Consider the following 18,207-nt stretch of genomic DNA (forward strand, 5'->3'; position numbering starts at 1 on the left):
GTGTTTTATTCCACTTTTTTTCCAGCGGTATGATGAAAAAGCATAGTAGTTTGCCACGTTTTTTATTCACGTTAACCCATTCACTGAAAGGATTAACTAGTGTGACACTTTTATAGATCGGGTTATTCCGGACGCGGCAATACCAAATATGTGCACTTTTTTTTTTATACATAAAAATGTGTATTTATTAGTGTAATATATTTATTTTTTATTATTATTTTGCAATTTTTTTAATATATTTTTATAATTTTTTTTTACTTTTTTACTTAGTCCCACTATGAGACTTTTACTTTTTTTTACTTTGATTGCAGGTATATAATGCATTGCAATTCACCAGCATTGCAATACATTATACCTGTACAGAAAGCTTCTGAGGCCATGCTTTGAGCATGGTCTCAGAAGCTTTCTGTAGCTTGGTGGCCCGGGGGTCGTCATGATGACCCCGGGCCACCATGTCAATGATCAGGGCCTTGCGATGACGTCGCAGGGGCGCCGATGCGAAGGCAGAGGGAGCTACCGTACTTCTGCCTGCCTCCTAAATGTTGCGATTTAGGGGGTTAAACAGCCATGGGCGGTGCTGGCACCGTCCCTAGCTGTTAGTGCAGGAGCTTGGTCACTAGCAGTGCCGAGCTCCTGCTCTGATCAGTCAGGAGGTGCTTCTATTTCAACACCTCCTGCACGATCATGCTGTGATCGGTCAGTCAGATTGACTGACTGATCACAGCCATCTGAGTGTGGGGACAGACGGCATGGGTCCCTGCACTTTTAAGCTGGCAGTGATAGTTCAAAATCATGACATGCTATGTCCGTTATTAGGCGTAAAGCGGTTACCTTGATTATGTTTTAATGATTTGTTTATTTGATGATTAGATGGTTGTCATGACAACTGGGATGGCCCCTGAGGAGGAGGAAGAGGTGGAGCCCAATTCCCCAAATATATATAAAACGCCTCAATCGTGTCACTTGCACCTCATAGCTGTATTTTTAAAATTCTTCATAGCTTTCTGGACCTAGTTGGAGGTCACACTGAATGAGCACCAATGACGTGCGACAATCCTTCACTTTATCAGAGAAGTAAATGCAGTCTGGTATCTTCCATCAGGGCAATGGTTAAAACCAGTGATGTAACATAAAAATAAATGCAAACTAGAGACATGCTTGAAGAAATAAGTTACCTTGATTGTAGAGTCCAGGGGTGAGGTGTGAACAGGACTGAGAACAGTTGCAAGGAGTTGAGAACTTACACACTGAGAGGTTGGTGTGAACAACATCTAGTAAGTTGGACTAAGCTTGAGCAGAACGCTGGGTGTGGCATCCAAGTCAAAAGTAGCAGAGAAAACAAAAGACACCTCGCTAATGGTCACCCAAATGAAATACACAAAATCTCCTTAACAATTTGAAGCAACTATGGACAAAGCTTCTTAATACTCATGCACCTGACCTCTACCAGGATCGGCCTTAAAAGGTCTAGGGTGATGATGTCAGAAGAGTTTGCTGGGTTATCTGAGAAATCGGGCATGGACTACTGCAAGGGAAGCGACTATAGAAGAGAGAGGCCTGGTGCTTATGCCAGAACAGGTGAGTGATACACCCTATCAGGGTTTCCCTCTAATTCCAGCTTGAGCAGGTCATCATGTGAGTGCAACTATATGACTTGCATATTAGCAGTCACATGGCAATTAGCTTCTCATCTGCTTATCTGAAAAGAACAATAAGAGAAGCAGAAAAAGTTGCTAGACGGTATGTGATCGACCACTCAGGAAATAGAATGAGATCTTGTGCACACTATCAGGATTCAGCTAATTTTTGTGGTCACTGCCAAGGGGATGGCGTTCACAGGGTAGTAGTGCTGAGCAGCCAATAGACAGCCACATTTTGTAAGCCAAAATCAGGAATGATGAAAAAATACAGTGGTGACGTGTTTCTATTGCACTTTTCCTCTGATTGTTACACTCCTGGTTTTGGCTTACAAATACTGAGGGAAAATACTGACCAAATAATCAACATGTGCAGTCGACCTTAGAGGGGAACATGAATAAAATAAGAGCAAAAATTGCCCACTTATAACAGTATTTATGACAGAAATTTATGTTGAGCCCCGGAAACCTCTTTAAGCATCGTATGCAAGTCAGCACCTATAATCAATGTTTCGTTGTTAATTTATTATTAATTTTACATATTTTTAGTACTTGCTGCTTAGGCTCTTTTTACCTAAGTTACAGATATATCAATACTGAAACCAGTAACTAGTAGGAGATGGTGCATCATTTAATACTACTTGTATATACAATAATTATTATGAACATTGAGCTTCTTGTTTAAAGTACCACTCCAGTTTTTTGTTTGCTTTTTTCCTGCTGGAGTGCTGCCACTAATCTAAGTCGAGCCCCTAGTCTCATACTTAGCAGCCACCATCTTCACCTGTTCTCGGCGCTGCACTGGTGAGTCTCCCGCAGTTTGTGACCCGCCGGATGACTCCAGTGTTTGCTAAGCGACCTGGAAGTCACAAGTTCTCAATGTAAATCTATGAGAGCCAGAACAATGCCAGAACGAGGCTCTCATAGACTTACATTGAGAACTTGTGACCGTTACCTCTGATTTCCGGTCAGACAGAAGTTGTGTTCACAAGATGACAGCACGGGACCGCAGCAATGTCGGGAAGAGCTGAAGACAGCGCCTGGTAAGTATATGAGACTGGGGGCAGGGAACTTAAATGGCACCACTCCAGCCATAAAATAAAAATAAACGCTGGCATGGTGCTTTAATAGTATCAATTAATATTGGGTTAACTTTATAGAGGGGCGATATTGCTAATGTAATTAAAACATCTTATGCAATCCATTAAGGTTTGTAAAATAAGCTTATAAGACAAGCTAAAATAAGCTTGATCTTATAAAATGTTGTACATCAGATAAAAGACTTTCAGAAATTCATTACTTTTCACCTCTATGTATACAAATGGATGCACGGCCTGAGCATACAACCTCTAAGATGAACAGGGCACTTGTTCCCAGTAGCAGTAACATCTTCCTAAGGCCACGGCCCCACTATCAGTATTCGGTCAGTATTTTTTCTCAGGAGTGGGAGCCAAAACCAGGTGAGGAACAATCAGAGAAAAGATATAATAGAAACAAATCACCAGTTCTGCATTTATCACCCACTCCTGAGAAAAAATACTGACCAAATACTGATAGTGGGCCCGTGGCCTTAATATTAGACTTGCAGAGGCCTTGTTTTTGTCTTGCATCCTGCTAATGTCAATATGATCGAACCTAAAAAGTATAAACATTTTAAATAAGTGTGTATTTATTCTAAACCATGTCCTCTCTATAAAGCACCATTAAAATAAGATTTTTACTCTTTGCAGTATCATCCTCACCACTGGGCAGTTACGAAGTTCAACAATCATGGCAGTCCTGGCGTGTACACAGTGGTGGACCCAACACCAGGACTTGATAAAGACGGCTTCATGGAAACAGAACAATAGGAGCCCTTGAGCCCTTTTATGTAAGGGAGATGGAAGGGCTGGAACCTCCCAACATGCTCATTACATCCCAGCAGGAACAATTACTAACTACACCCTGAAACACTATAGATGAAGAACAAATCACTCTTGACCTGTATTACTAACTCCAGAATATTTTACCTTCTCCCTGTACAGCAAGACATCTCAGTTTCCAGTAAAAGAAGAGATTATAATGCATTATTTACAAGCGATGTGAACTGAAAAGTTGCAGTCTGCTAACACCAGAATATTATTCCTGGTTATCTGACAACTGGGAAGAAATGCATCTTATCTGGAAAAATATACACACAGTATGATACCTGCCACAGGACTGCAAAGCTCTATATAATTTACTTGATTCTCAGAAAGTTCCCAGTATAGTTGGTATATCCGTATTCTGACAGGAAGGCCAAGTTATTTGCTAGGAAAACACAAAATTATGTACAGAGCGAGCACATGGTTTTTAGTTCATCATTATATATTTGCTTTACAAAATAAGATCATACGCCGGCTTTGGATAATAAATTACCTTATATCTGCTATTCTGCTACAGAGCTAGGATAAATTGCAGCCAAAAGGATCAATACATTTTATTGATCATTAAATTGAGCCCGACATGAGATTAATGCTGCCCAGACCACAAACATGAGTTGAGACGCTTACTTTATTGCAGATAGAAGCATTGTGTCTTTGAAAAGCCGACTGGGGAATATGCTTTTCAGATGACTAGTCTGAGGTAAGTCACTGCGGGCTTCTCTCTGTACCACTTTCCTAGACTGACTGGACTGTCCCTATGTGTGAATATAGGGGGAAGACGCTGCTGGAGAGTAGTCTCTTGGACTAGTAATCAGAGCCGTATGGTCCCTAGTTGACTTTCCAAAGTATTTTTTTTTCTGAAACACGCAAGTAAACATAACACAATAACACATCCAGATTCTAAATTATACAGTCCATGCTTTGGGCAGAATTAATCTCATGTCAAGGTTCACTTTATGTCCCTAACAAGACCAAACTTGCTAAACCTAACTCTTTTTTATTGCTGTAAACAGATCAGATCACACAGCCGTCCTGTATAATACTAAAAATTATAAATACAAATATTGCATCCATGAACACATGCAGAACATTTCATGCAACCAATGGCCTACACATATCTACTTATCACACAGGCTGCCCTCCGAGCTATTATGGGGCCCACGATTGGCCCAACACTCACTCTGTCAATCAGGTATCTTTAGTTTCTCTGCAATCATGCCTTGAAAGCAAACAGAGGGGTAATGGACATTACAATCACACTATCCTATCCTTCTAAAATACAGGGAAGCTGGAAGGGCCAAAGAGTGTTGATCCCTTCTGTCCCAATGGTGTAAATCTTTTCTGTTCACTATTTTTTGATCTCTGCTGATATGATACGTTATACTAGTGCAGCGTTAAATCTACTGAAAAAAAGCATATTAATATACCCTTCATTTTTCTTATAATTACCTTTTCAGAAACCCTAGTGCTCATCAATCATTATTAGTGTACCTTCCCCATGCTACTTTGCTAAATATCATAAATGCTTAGCTGCTAGCACACTATAGAGCAATATACATCACAGGAAAGCTGACGTGTAGGCACATACATAAATCTCAGGGTACATGTCCTGGACTGCAGTTTTTAGTTAGCTTAATTATAAGTTATTATCTCCATCAATCTACATTCACCACCCCTTGCTACTAGTCTTGTTACCTTCTCCGCTGCAAACTAAGCACACGGTATTCTTCTAGAAGAGTTTAGAAAGCTGGTGTTTAAAAGAGACCTGACACTAGGTCATAAGGGGGCAATTTTTGATCTAATTTAATTCATGCCGCTCCCTTAAGTATTCCGCTCTTTTATTATTTCACATCCACTATACAGTTCCAGAGATATGGCCCTTTTTTAAGTGTCATTTTATGGTCTTTACCAAGGGGGTGTGGCTCAGAGGATTCTCCAGGGGGGTGAGGATGAGTGGTATCTCCAGGCTCCTCAGCACTATTACCCTATGAGCACCATCCCCTTGGCAATGGCCACAAAAATAAGCAACAAATAAAAAGGCCCAAATCTCTGGAATTGTATGGCAAATTAAATAGAAACAAAAAGTAAAACAAAAAAATTACGGAAAACTCAGGAAAGCAGTGGAAATAAAATAAGGATTAAAACTGCACACTTCTGACCTGGAGACAGGTCCTATTTAAGTTTATAATATATATTTTTGCTGTGTAAGGGTTTCTAAATGTTACTGTTCTTTGTAAATGGGAAACCACTGCAATCTTTTCATATGGCATGCATGAACACTTCAACCTTACCTGCTGGTCAGATTTACAGATAGAGCATGGCCATGTTTTATTGTAATTAAACGGTTTCTATTGCTACTCCTGGTTATTTTTCATACAGATAAAACAAAAAAAACTAATGGGTCTCAAAACATGGTCTCAAACCAAATTTTTCTTTTCTACAAAGTTCCAAAAAAATTGTAATCACTAAAATATAAAAATTTAACAGTCCTAAAGAATATTGCCAGGACATTTTTATTGCTAAATTAAATTACTATTGCAAAAAGAAAATGAAAGAGCAAAGTCAAGAAAAATAAGTTCCGGAAGCAGTTAAACAAATGTAAAGTACATAAAACAAAGATATATTTAATGGAAACTTTTAGAAGAATATCTGACACCAATCTCTCTGTATTTTAAAATGACCTAAATGACCCTCCAATGTGCCAGTCTGGAAGTAAAAAAAATAGTGCACCTTATAAGTAAAAAGCTTGCAGCTCAACAATGAGCTTCCTTGAGATTTACCCAATTCTACACTGTACGAGAGTTTACCAATGTGTAGACTTCCTTAAAAGAAGTACTACAAGTCTGAAGAAATCACAAATATCCTACCAGCTTAAATAGGACCATTAGTTCCTGTCTATAAGGGCATCTTATTTATGACCTCAGGAACCTTTCAGAGTACTTTAATTGATGCCAATATATGCCACTTCCCTGAACTTCTGAAGAAAACACAAGGGTGTACCCCAAAAAACAGAAATTGTCTTCTGGAGGACAGGGCCCTTGTAGTACAAGCTTCGGTAGCTACGTGAATGTCCGGGGGTTTGCCAGCTGACTTTGTTGGGGAAGGTTGTGTTTGATTTCAGTCATTTTTTTCTTTCAACAAGATATTCAAGCTTTTGCCTATTCTGAGATGGCTGATTCACCCAAACTGAAGGCTATAAACTTTTATTTCCCTTAGGGAAAAAAGCATAGGAAACGGTTATTCCGAAGCATACATTTTGCAGAAACTCTTTTCATGTCCCATGCCTCTGTTAAAATTTGCTGACAGGAGATCCATGAACGCAGAACAAGTTTAGGTGGCACAACTCCTTTATAGTGTATGGGTGCATCTTCTATGTGAGCTGGCTACCCTCATCCAAGTATCCATATATGTAGAGAAAAGCAGCACAGCTCTCTAGAGTCTTACAGGTTTTCCTCAACCATATCTTTATTTAAAAATTCAAGACCCAACAGAAATACCTATTTTGTAATTCTTATTCGTTACATACAGTGTTTCGGGTCAAGATTCTCTTCACCAGCTGTTTCGTCAAGGGGTCATGTGGGTCCTGTTGAGAAGGCACTGAGGGTGGTGTCCTTTGTGTTATGAAACTGATAGTATGTGAATTGCTACTGTGTACTGTGGTGAAATGCTCTGTGAAATCCCAGTCAACAAGTTCATTAATGATTCGACTATGATCTTCTAGAATTTTCAGCTTAACAAATTTTCATCACATTTTCATCAGTTTAGGCAGTAACAGGACATCTGGAATGAAGATGATAATTAAATGACTTTTCACCTTGTTTAGAATGGGAGAACCATTCACAAACTTATGTTTTACTCACAGGGCTGTGGAGACGGAGTCGTGGAGTCGGAACCCATTTTGCTGGAGTCGGTATAAAATGGACCGACTCTGACAATATATAATAAATTGGGTACAGTAGTTCAATGCAGTTTGTGTGGAATATTTTTCCATAAGAATTTGGGAAAGTTATGAAATATCCTATAAATGTACAGTACAGACCAAAAGTTTGGACACACATTCTCATTTAAAGATTTTTCTGTATTTTCATGACTATAAAAATTGTACATTCACACTGAAGGCATCAAAACTATGAATTAACACATGTGGAATTATATACTTAACAAAAAAGTGTGAAACAACTGAAAATATGTCTTATATTCTAGGTTCTTCAAAGTAGCCACCTTTTGTTTTGATGACTGCTTTGCGCACACTTGGCATTCTCTTGATGAGCTGCAAGAGGTAGTCACCGGAAATGGTCTTCCAACAATCTTGAAGGAGTTCCCAGAGATGCTTAGCACTTGTTGGCCCTTTTGCCTTCACTCTGCGGTCCAGCTCACCCCAAACCATCTCGATAGGGGTCAGGCCTGGTGACTGTGGAGGCCAGGTCATCTGGCGTAGCACCCCATCACTCTCCTTCTTGGTCAAATAGCCCTTACACAGCCTGGAGGTGTGTTTGGGGTCATTGTCTTGTTGAAAAATAAATGATGGTCCAACTAAACGCAAACCGGATGGTATAGCATGCCGCTGCAAGATGCTGTGGTACCCATGCTGGTTCAGTATGCCTTCAATTTTGAATAAATCCCCAACAGTGTCACCAGTAAAGCACCCCCACACCATCACACTTCCTCTTCCATGCTTCACGGTGGGAACCAGGCATGTAGAGTTCATCCGTTCACCTTTTCTGCGTCGCCCAAAGACACTGTGGTTGGAACCAAAGATCTCAAATTTGGACTCATCAGACCAAAGCAGACTTCCACTGGTCTAATGTCCATTACTTGTGTCCTTTAGCCCAAACAAGTCTCTTCTGCTTGTTGCCTGTCCTTAGCAGTGGTTTCCTAGCAGCTATTTTACCATGAAGGCCTGCTGCACAAAGTCTCCTCTTAACAGTTGTTGAAGAGATGTGTCTGCTGCTAGAACTCTGTGTGGCATTGACCTGGTCTCTAATCTGAGCTGCTGTTAACCTGCGATTTCTGAGGCTGGTGACTCGGATAAACTTAGCCTCAGAAGCAGAGATGACTCTTGGTCTTCCTTTCCTGGGGCGGTCCTCATGTGAGCCAGTTTCTTTGTAGGGCTTGATGGTTTTTGCAACTTCACTTGGGGACACATTCAAAGTTTTCCCAATTTTTCGCACTGGCTGACCTTCATTTCTTAAAGTAATGATGACCACTCATTTTTCTTTACTTAGCTGCTTTTTTCTTGCCATAATACAAATTCTAACAGTCTATTCAGTAGGACTATCAGCTGTGTTTCCACCAGACTTATGCACAACACAACTGATGGTCCCAACCCTATTTATAAGGCAAGAAATCCCACTTATTAAACCTGACAGGGCACACCTGTGAATTGAAAACCATTTCCGGTGACTACCTCTTGAAGCTCATCAAGAGAATGCCAAGAGTGTGCAAAGCAGTCATCAAAGCAAAAGGTGACTACTTTGAAGAACCTAGAATATAAGACATATTTTCAGTTGTTTCACACTTTTTTGTTAAGTATATAATTCCACATGTGTTAATTCATAGTTTTGATGCCTTCAGTGTGAATGTACAATTTTCATAGTCATGAAAATGCAGAAAAATCTTTAAATGAGAAGGTGTGTCCAAACTTTTGGTCTGTACTGTATGTCCTATTCCTGATCTAAGGGTCTAGACTTTTAGATGAGATTAATCTGTGCTACAGTAAATTTATCACTTAAACATGAGCCATGTATGAGGGAGTCAGAGTCGTAGTCAAGGAAATTGAGGAGTCGGAGGTTTGGCTTACCAACTCCACAGCCCTGTTTACTCATGCCATCTTTCTTGTAGGCTGTTTGTAGAACAACATCAGTTTGTGAAGCTTTTTATCACCCTATAGGAAAAAAACTTCATAGCTGCCTTTTTTCATAGCAATTACAAAATACAGGTGCATCTCACTAAATTAGAATATCATCAAAAAGTTAATTTATTCCAGTTCCTCAATACAAAAAGTGAAACTCATATATTATATAGAGCCATTACAAACAGAGTGATCTATTTCAAGTGTTTATTTCTGTTAATGTTGATGATTATGGCTTGCAGCCAATGAGAACACAAAAGCTATTATCTTAGTAAATTAAAATAATTAACAAAAAACATCTGCAAAGGCTTCCTAAGGGTTTAAAATGGTCCCTTAGTCTGTTTCAGTAGGCTCCACAATCATGGGGAAGACTGCTGACTTGACAGATGTCTAGAAGGCAGTCATTGACACACTCCACAAGGTCCCGGAGTTTCAATTCTCTTTTGGAAATCAAGGTCCCAGAGTCTGGAGGAAGAGTGGAGAAGCACACAATCCAAGCTGCTTGAGGTCTAGTGTGAAGTTTCCACAATCAGTAATGGTTTGGGGAGCCACGTCATCTGCTGGTGTAGGTCTGCTGTGTTTTATCAAGACCAAAGTCAGCGCAGCCGTCTACCAGGAAATTTTAGAGCACTTCATGCTTCCCTCTGAACTTCATGCTTCATACCGGCCCCACCTGCTTGTGCACTGCACTGCAGGGTTCTAATGCACAGGCGTCGGGAAGTGACAGCGACTCCTCGGTACCTGCGCAATAGAACCCTGCGGCGTAGTGCACAGAGAGACGGGGCCGAGATGAAGCAAAGCACGCTCTATGTGAGTGGCGCTTTGCGCATATCCGGGAAATCAGGAGGCACAGTGCACGTCACAGGGCCCTGTGAGGTGCAGAGGAGGGGGGGAATATGATAATTAAGCATATAGGCGGGGATTTGGGGGAATAATAAGCACATAGGCGGGGATTGCTTGTCGTCCCCCGGATGCCAAGCCTGTACAAAATAGAATTGATTAAAGCGCTTTTCTCTGCAATCAAACCTCTACTATGGGCCATACAGGTATGTATAGATTTACTTTTCTATACCCTGTATGCCCATAGTAGAGGTCTGATAACTCCAAAGTGGTGACAGATTCCCTTTAACTTTTTGATGATATTCTAATTTAGTGAGATGCACCTGTAGGTGAAAGATTGAACAAACGCAACCTACTGACTCAGACTCCTTGCCCACGAAGCATTTTCCAAGCATTTATGCTGCGGAATTTACGCAGAGTAAACGCTTGGGAAACGCTTGGTAATCCGTCCCCCATGGTCCCCAATGACAAGCCGCAATGTCAATGCCCATGCTGCGGATTTTTCCGCATTTATGCTGCGCTCAAAAATATGCAGCATGTCCATTAATTTTGCGGACACGCAGCGTAATAGCCGCCATTGACTTGCATTGGACCGCGTGACATCCGCATCACTACATGTGCACAAGCGGATATCACACGGTTCAACGTGCGGATGATACCCAGGTCTGGAGGAGAGGAGACTCTCCTCCAGACCTGGGTACCATAGAAACTGTAAAAAAAAAATAATTTAAAATAAAAAATAAAGATTATACTTACCTTCCGATGTCCTCCCAGTGTTTTCTCCCATCCATCTGGTCTGCTCTATGGGTCGCAGTGTTGTGAAGGACCAGCCACGACGTCATTCAGTCATGTCACCTGTCACATGACTCAATGACTTCACCGCAGGTCCTTCACACCACCACGAGCAGTGCAAGAGACCGGACGCGGCGGAGAAAACATCGGGAGGACATCGGAAGGTAAGTATAATCTTTATTCGTTACCATTCTTATTCTTTTTTTTTAACTAACTTGGTCACACTACTATAAATCCATGCCGCTTGCATGGATTTATATAGTGTGACCAAGTTGTCAAGCACTTTTCCAAGTGATGCTAAAATCGCTTGGAAAAGCGCTTGATAACCCGCATGCAGAAATGCATGCAAAAACGCTTGACAAACGCTTCTATATGGTGGGAAAAACGCATGTAAAATCCGCATGCGTTTTTCCTGCCAGGGAGAAGCGGAAAAAATATGCAGCATTTCTGCATCGTGGGCACATAGCCTCAGAAGCGTTCCCAGAAAATTCACCTAGCATTGAAAGCATAAACGACTCACCCTCCAGAAGAGAATTCCTGTTTCTTTGGGTACTCCTTTGTATACTGTACATTTAAGGTTGCTCTTTAGCTTATATTCTATATTTAATAGGCAGTTTAAACAGAAACTGTCATGTAGAAAAATGCTATTTATCTTCAGATACAGGGTTAATCTGAAGGTAAATATCATTAAAGTCATGGTATGCTACCTTACTGAAGCAATAGACAGGCGCCCATGCCTAATATACTTCTTACAAATCACCAGTGCCTGATGAGGGAGTTCATATTTCTAAGGGAAAGACATCAGATTCCCCAAAGTAAGGAGCATAATAAAGTGTCAAAAGGCCCTGATTCCAGTCCCACTCACAAATTAACTAGTGAAGAGTGAAATTAGACAACTAGCCAAAGCAACTAACAAAACACTGACTGTCACTTCCAAACAGAAAACAGGTGTGTACAGATGCATACTAAGAGTAGCCATCTCCATATATAACAAACAAAGTTGCACTCTGTAGCACTATCGCTACAGAGTGAAACTTTGGTAGCTATACTGTATATGGAGATGGCTACTCTTAGTACACACCAGTACACACCTGATTTCTGCTTGGAAGTGATGGTCAGTCTTTTGTTAGTTGCATGCATAGGTTCTAATCACAGCAGGATCCTACCTACCCACTTACTATCAGCCAAGGAGAGGAATCACAGTAGGTTAGATCCCAGCAAATAGAATCGCCTTATCACGGCTGCTAGGTATACATGAATTGGCCAATTTATGCGCTAAGTAGTCTAATTTTTTTTCTATTTTCTAGAGAATGAATGCAATTCAAATTTCATATATTTCATGTTTCCATGCTATAGCGCTACAGAGTGCAACTTTTTTTGTTAGTTAACTAGCCGAAGCACGGCATCAGTGTGGTGACAAAGTTTGAAGTCAGGGAGGCTGGAACCACCTGCCCGCTCTTGGAAGAAAGTGAGGAAAAAAACCAAGACACAAAAACAAAAAATTAATTGATCCTTAAAGCGTACCTGTCAGCAGGATTGTGCTCAGTAAACTACATACACTGTCAGGTGGGCAACATTACACTGATTAAAATGATAACTTGGTTGATGAAATCCGTCCTGTGGTTCTTGTGTAATTTTTACTTTCAGTTTGGAGATAATGATATTCTTGTGCTCCGGGGCGGCCTGTGGGGGGGCTATATCTGGTGCTCTGCTTATATATTCATTTGTTCATTTGTATGTTCTTATGACAGGTCACTGAACGGTCACTGACCTGGCTTCTATTTTACATAATGCGTCTAGTAGTGGGTGGCTAGGTAACATGGGAGGCAGCTCAGTGAAGGCACAGCGAGCTGTCATAAGTGCATACAAATGAATATGTAAGCAGAGCAGCAGATAGAGCCCACCCCACAGGCCGCCCCGGAGTACGAGCATATCATTATCTCCAAACTGAAAGTAAAGATTACACAAGTACCACAGGACGGATTTCATCAACCAACATATCATATTAATCAGTGTAATGTCGCCCAACTGACAGTGTATGTGGTTTACTGAGCACAATCTTGTTGACAGGTGCGCTTTAAGAAGTTACTAATTGATAGGAATCAGATGGGACTAAATAAATAGGGAAGCAGGTCACCTACATACAGGGCTGATTTACATTTGGTGCTGCTCTGAAAATAAGTGCAGTTTCACAATTAATATATATAGCTATTATATTTATAAGATGAAAATAAATAAAATATATAAGCTATAAAAACAATATTTTTTGCGTTGGTATAGAAGCATTTAGCTTACCCGAGGAAGTGTTTGGTACATGAAAACATATGCAATGAAATGAATTTACAAAATGTCAACAGAAGTATCTGGTACACAATTACCGAAAAAAAGCTGTGCCCTGTACTTGTTATTTCCTTGAGAGAGCCACAGGAAAGGAGAGACACAAGTCAACACAATGACTAACAGGAGGCACCAGACTGAATGAATGTCAAGCATCCAAGTAGTAACAAACTTAAATTTTTCCAAGTGTATGTTTCCTTATTCCATGTCACTTTTAAAACACGTCCCCAAACCACCTGCATTGTGACAGCAGTACGGGTACAGGGGAGGAAATGTCAGATTTGTGCAGTAGTCTGACAAAATACTGATGAGAAAGACACATATATTTGTAAGCTCATTGTAAGTAAGTTTATAACTCAGGTTTATCATCCAGCATTATCAGGGTTAATCTCAGGAGGCCAGTCCTCAATATGTTCTTGCCAGCAGCTCTCCAACATTTTCAAGCCAAATAATGCTCTCAGAAACAAGGAATCCTAATTAATCTGGAAGTGGGTCAGGGTGGGCAGTAAAATTTTCCTTCTTCCAAAGAAACTGGCCCAAACTATTTGTGGATATTTCTTTCCTATTGTTTTGAAAAACTTGACAGGGGAGTTGTATCTGCCTCTTCTCAGGATAATGAATGTGTGGTAAGAGATTCATTGTTTCCTGTAGCTCACAAAACATGAATAAAGAATAGTTTGGTGCTACTGGTGCAGGCTTTTTCACAGGTAGTGTAGAAAGGCATGGTTTTCCCATTGATTGCTCTTATTCAAAATGAAAGTGGTAACAGATCCCAAACAACATCTCTCTAGGACCCAGCCCTGCTTTATCTTCAACAAACAGAAACATAAAAGGGAAACAACTCTGCAAAACATTAAAAGTGAATGAGCACCAACTGCAAATAAAAGGCTGGAATTAAACCCAGCCACCAATTCCTTCATCTGAAGCCATAAAAAAGTTAAACAGTCCAAAGTTGCATATCTTGGACTACGTTTGCCTAATTGTGGTCTACGGCACCATCTGGTACGTCTGAATAGTAATGTTCATAGCATGCGTGTTATTTACTGAGTATTTACCTGTTTTTGGTGTATACAAGAGAGCTCAGTAGTTTTAAACAGGGCACTGGCATAGTATGCCATAAGTCAGTGTGTGAAATTATTGAAAGATTTTGAGAAGTGGAGGAGACTAGAAATAACAATCACTCAGAAACAAACAGGAGGTGAATGCACACATAGTAATAATAGTGAAGCATCAGTCACAGAAGCAGTTTACATTGCTCTAAACTGCCTCTGAATGCGACATCAACACAAAAACTGCATCAGGAACCTTATCACAATGGATTCATGGTCAAGCAGCTCTACACAAGTCTACGATCACCATGCACAAGCGTCAGATGATGTGCTCTAAAGTACACCACTAAGACTCAGACAATTCTACATACATGAATGCATAGTGGTTACCGGATAATTTGGTGGAGGAGGGACAATGGGATGAGGTTATAATCCAGCTTTGGTCTGGGCCCTTATTTGAGGGGTAATGTAAATACTATAAAGCCAGTATACAAAAACATTTTAGATATTTGTGGCTCACTAGCTTTTTGGCAACAGTTTGAGAAGGTCCTTTCCTGTACCTCCATGACTGTGCCCCAGTGTAGTTCATAAAGTCATGGTTTGAAAAGGTTGTGTGTAGGAAATAGAGTATCTGCACAGAGCCCTGACCTCAATGCCATGAACACCTTTGCAATTAATTGCAACACAAATTGAGAAAAGACTTTTCTAGCCCAATATCAGTGCCTCGCCAACACATTTGGTTGAATTGGCACAAATTTCTACAGACACAGTCCAAATCTTGGGGAAATCAGTCCTGGAAGAGTGAAGGTTTGAATAGGTGGAAAAGGGGAAAACCAACTCCATATTACATCCATGATCTGGGAATGGGATGTACAAGTGTCACGGGTGTATCAAGTGTGACAGACAGTCGTTCTGGATTTGGCTGTAGAAGGTCACTGCGCTTGGCATTGCAGATGCCTTCTTGATCCTCTCATCTCTGTAGTGTAGTGATATCCTTCTCCCTTTAGGACGCAGCACTGACCTCCACCTCCTGCTGCTAATAAACACACCCTTCCTTGGTAGTTAAAAACTCTGTGTCTCCAGAGAGTTGCCAGTGATAGTTCTATGTTTCTCTGTCCATGCCTGGAGTACTAGAAGTCGGCTAGTTTCTTCTTGAACTTCCCTTGGAGGACAGTTGGCGTTATTTTTCTGGTGTCTTCTCAAGCTAAGTGTATCCCCTTTGTTTGTTTACCTTGTTGTCTTTAGTTACAGTGGGGCCTGACTAGCGTTCACCTCGTCCACTCCGTACCTAGGGTCTAGCTCTATGGAGATTCAGGGATTAGGTTTCCAGCTCAGCAATAGGTGCGGAACCCTTTTTAGGGACGATAGGGTAGTCAGGGTAATATTATATCTGTCTAGGGGTCTCCACTCCTCTTTTCCCTAGTTGTTGGGCTCCCGTCCCCCTCTTCCCGTAGTTGTACACTTGTTCCTTCCCTCACTTTGTGTGACAAGTTCATTTGGATGTTACATTCAAGTGACCACAAACTTTTGACCACACTGTATATTAAGTTTGTAAATCTCCTACATGAACATAGAGAGTTACTACGTGATCTTTCTCCAGTACTGATGTAATAACATTCAATAAACTATAATGAAGATCTATCCATTGATGGAGATATAAAATTATGGTTTTAAAAGTTCAGTGTCAGTTTGCTACCTGAGAATAACAAACATGGTCTTCTTGGTGACAACATCAATAAAAATGCCAGCCTTGCTTATACTTTTAATTAGTAGTTCTTGGCAAAAATCAATCTCTGGAAGCAGTGCTGGACAAAATGTTCTCATTTGCATGCCAGGACCCAGAATCCTCTGCATCTGACACACCTGTGGTAGAGTTCGAGAAAAGCAGCATATGGTCAGCAGATGAGGGAACAATTAGACACAGAGAAGAGAGCTTCACAAGAAAGTGAATGTTCTGTTCTGTCATTAAATTAGGGACACTACTCCATGAATATGCATTGCCAAAACTGTAAGACACTGATGCACAAAACGTATTTAAGAATAAACCACTGATACATACTGGTAGTCTATCTATTAGCCAGAGGCAAAACAACTCTCTCTACCCAAAACAGTGACTTCAGAAGCGACCTCTTCTTCTAGTCCCTTAAGCTGAGCAAGTTTCAAATGGACAATCATTTCATTGTTTCTTAAAGGTGTTGTCTCGTTTCAGGAACATTTTGATAATATGCTCATTTATTTGTGAAAAAAGCAAAAACTGATCTTTACTTACCCTCCTTGGGTCCAGCACTGTACCTCTATTGGAACCCCGGTTTTAGTTGTTTAGCTGCAGCAGTGACATCATGTCGACAGCGCTGTAGACAATCACCGAGCTCTGCGGGTCGTGTCAACTACATCAGCAGAACCCAGCACCACTTTTTTGGGTAGTTATACTCCCAAAGTTTTTTTCTAAGAGGAAACCAGAGAGACCAGACTTCTATGGTTTCTTAGCTGCTAAATATGGTGGCCATAGCTTACTGTTTCCTGGACACAGCTACAAGGAAGAAGATCTCAGATGTAGAAGTGGCTGACACACGATGAATACTGGCACATGAAAATCCCATATATAACTGAGATGTCATTACACTTAACAGTTTTAATAAATATACTATTTATTTTTCATATTTTTTAAATTCTTAATAGAAATTAAAAAGCAAAAAATAACACAGCAAAAAGGGACAAGAAAACAGGATTCAGGTAAGACAATAGTGAAATCGTGAGAAGTTCATAAACATGGCCAGGAAAGCTCAATGCAATGATGTAGAATCTCACAGTTGTTTTTAACCATACCAATATTATCAGCCAATCATTAAAACTTTCAATTATGCTCTGAGCTTTCTTCTGAAGCCTAATTAAACCTAAATAAGCTTGACTACTGAATAACTGTTTTCACAGGCAGATATGATGCCCCACAAAGGCACTGTTTGGTGACACATGGAGTGGGACTTCATATAGTGTCCATGCATAGAACATGCAATGTCCGTGAGCACTAAAATCTGTTAAATGGGGCATAAACATACGATAATTTAAGGAACTTGGCTTTTTTGCCTTCGCCAGAGGGGAACCACCACCAAACACTTCCTCAGTTAGTAAGCATCTCATGCAAATTTTGCACTGATTAATTTTGGATCATTTATTACTCACTTTACATCCCAAGTGTTCTAGAACACTGAAATTTAAAACTTGGCAGTGGCAGTCAGACGACTAATTCCCTGGATCAGGGTAATAGCCACCTTATATATTGGTTTATTGCCTTCTCTTTTTTGAGTTTTGTCATATATATCTGGTATGTATCTCTGTGCCCTTACTTCGTCCCCTACTTGTCATGGCCGCCGCTGAGCCGCGCCTGCGCAGTGCCGTCCTGGTCTGGCCGCGTCCCGTCGGGCTTCCGTACGTCGGAGCTGTGGGTAGTGACGTCACTAGTTGCGCGTCCCTGCCCATGGTCCCGTCGGGAAACTGGCCGGATGTGACGCGGCACGGGGGGACGCTCTGTCACTCCGCATGCGCTGCAGTAATCAGCGGTGTCACCTGCGATATGTCCGTGCAGGAGATATAATGGTGCCTACTTCTTCCACAACCAGAGCCCCCCGAAGAAGCCACGCGAAACGCGCGTTGGGGCTGCAGAGCGGCCTGGTAGTAACCCCAGTACCTTATGGGTGAGCTCTCTAATTCTACTTGTTATTGTGATTCTGCCTGTTCAACTCTCTTTGGTGGCTTCTTTGACTGCTGTTCTCTGTGTGGAGGCCCCTACCTTAGGGAGA

The 18,207-nt window shown here is 40.9% G+C and overlaps 2 protein-coding genes across 2 annotated transcripts in view; one reads left to right on the plus strand and one right to left on the minus strand.

Moving 5' to 3' along the window:
- PLXDC1 (plexin domain containing 1) overlaps window positions 1–5,898 on the plus strand; it is a 74,018-nt gene extending 68,120 nt beyond the window's left edge. The window contains exon 14 of the mRNA XM_073683434.1: window positions 3,368–5,898. Coding sequence (XP_073539535.1) covers window positions 3,368–3,487 — 120 coding nt within the window. The 3' untranslated portion in view covers window positions 3,488–5,898. The remainder of the gene's footprint in view (window positions 1–3,367) is intronic.
- The window catches only part of LOC141271011 (dickkopf-related protein 3-like), a 144,498-nt gene that overhangs the window by 117,289 nt on the left and 9,002 nt on the right, over window positions 1–18,207 (minus strand). The window lies entirely within an intron of this gene.

Source organism: Phyllobates terribilis, unplaced genomic scaffold (genome assembly GCF_046119375.1).
Source record: "Phyllobates terribilis strain yellow unplaced genomic scaffold, ASM4611937v1 Scaffold_5__5_contigs__length_657084704, whole genome shotgun sequence".
NCBI classification, from domain to species: Eukaryota; Metazoa; Chordata; class Amphibia; order Anura; family Dendrobatidae; genus Phyllobates; species Phyllobates terribilis.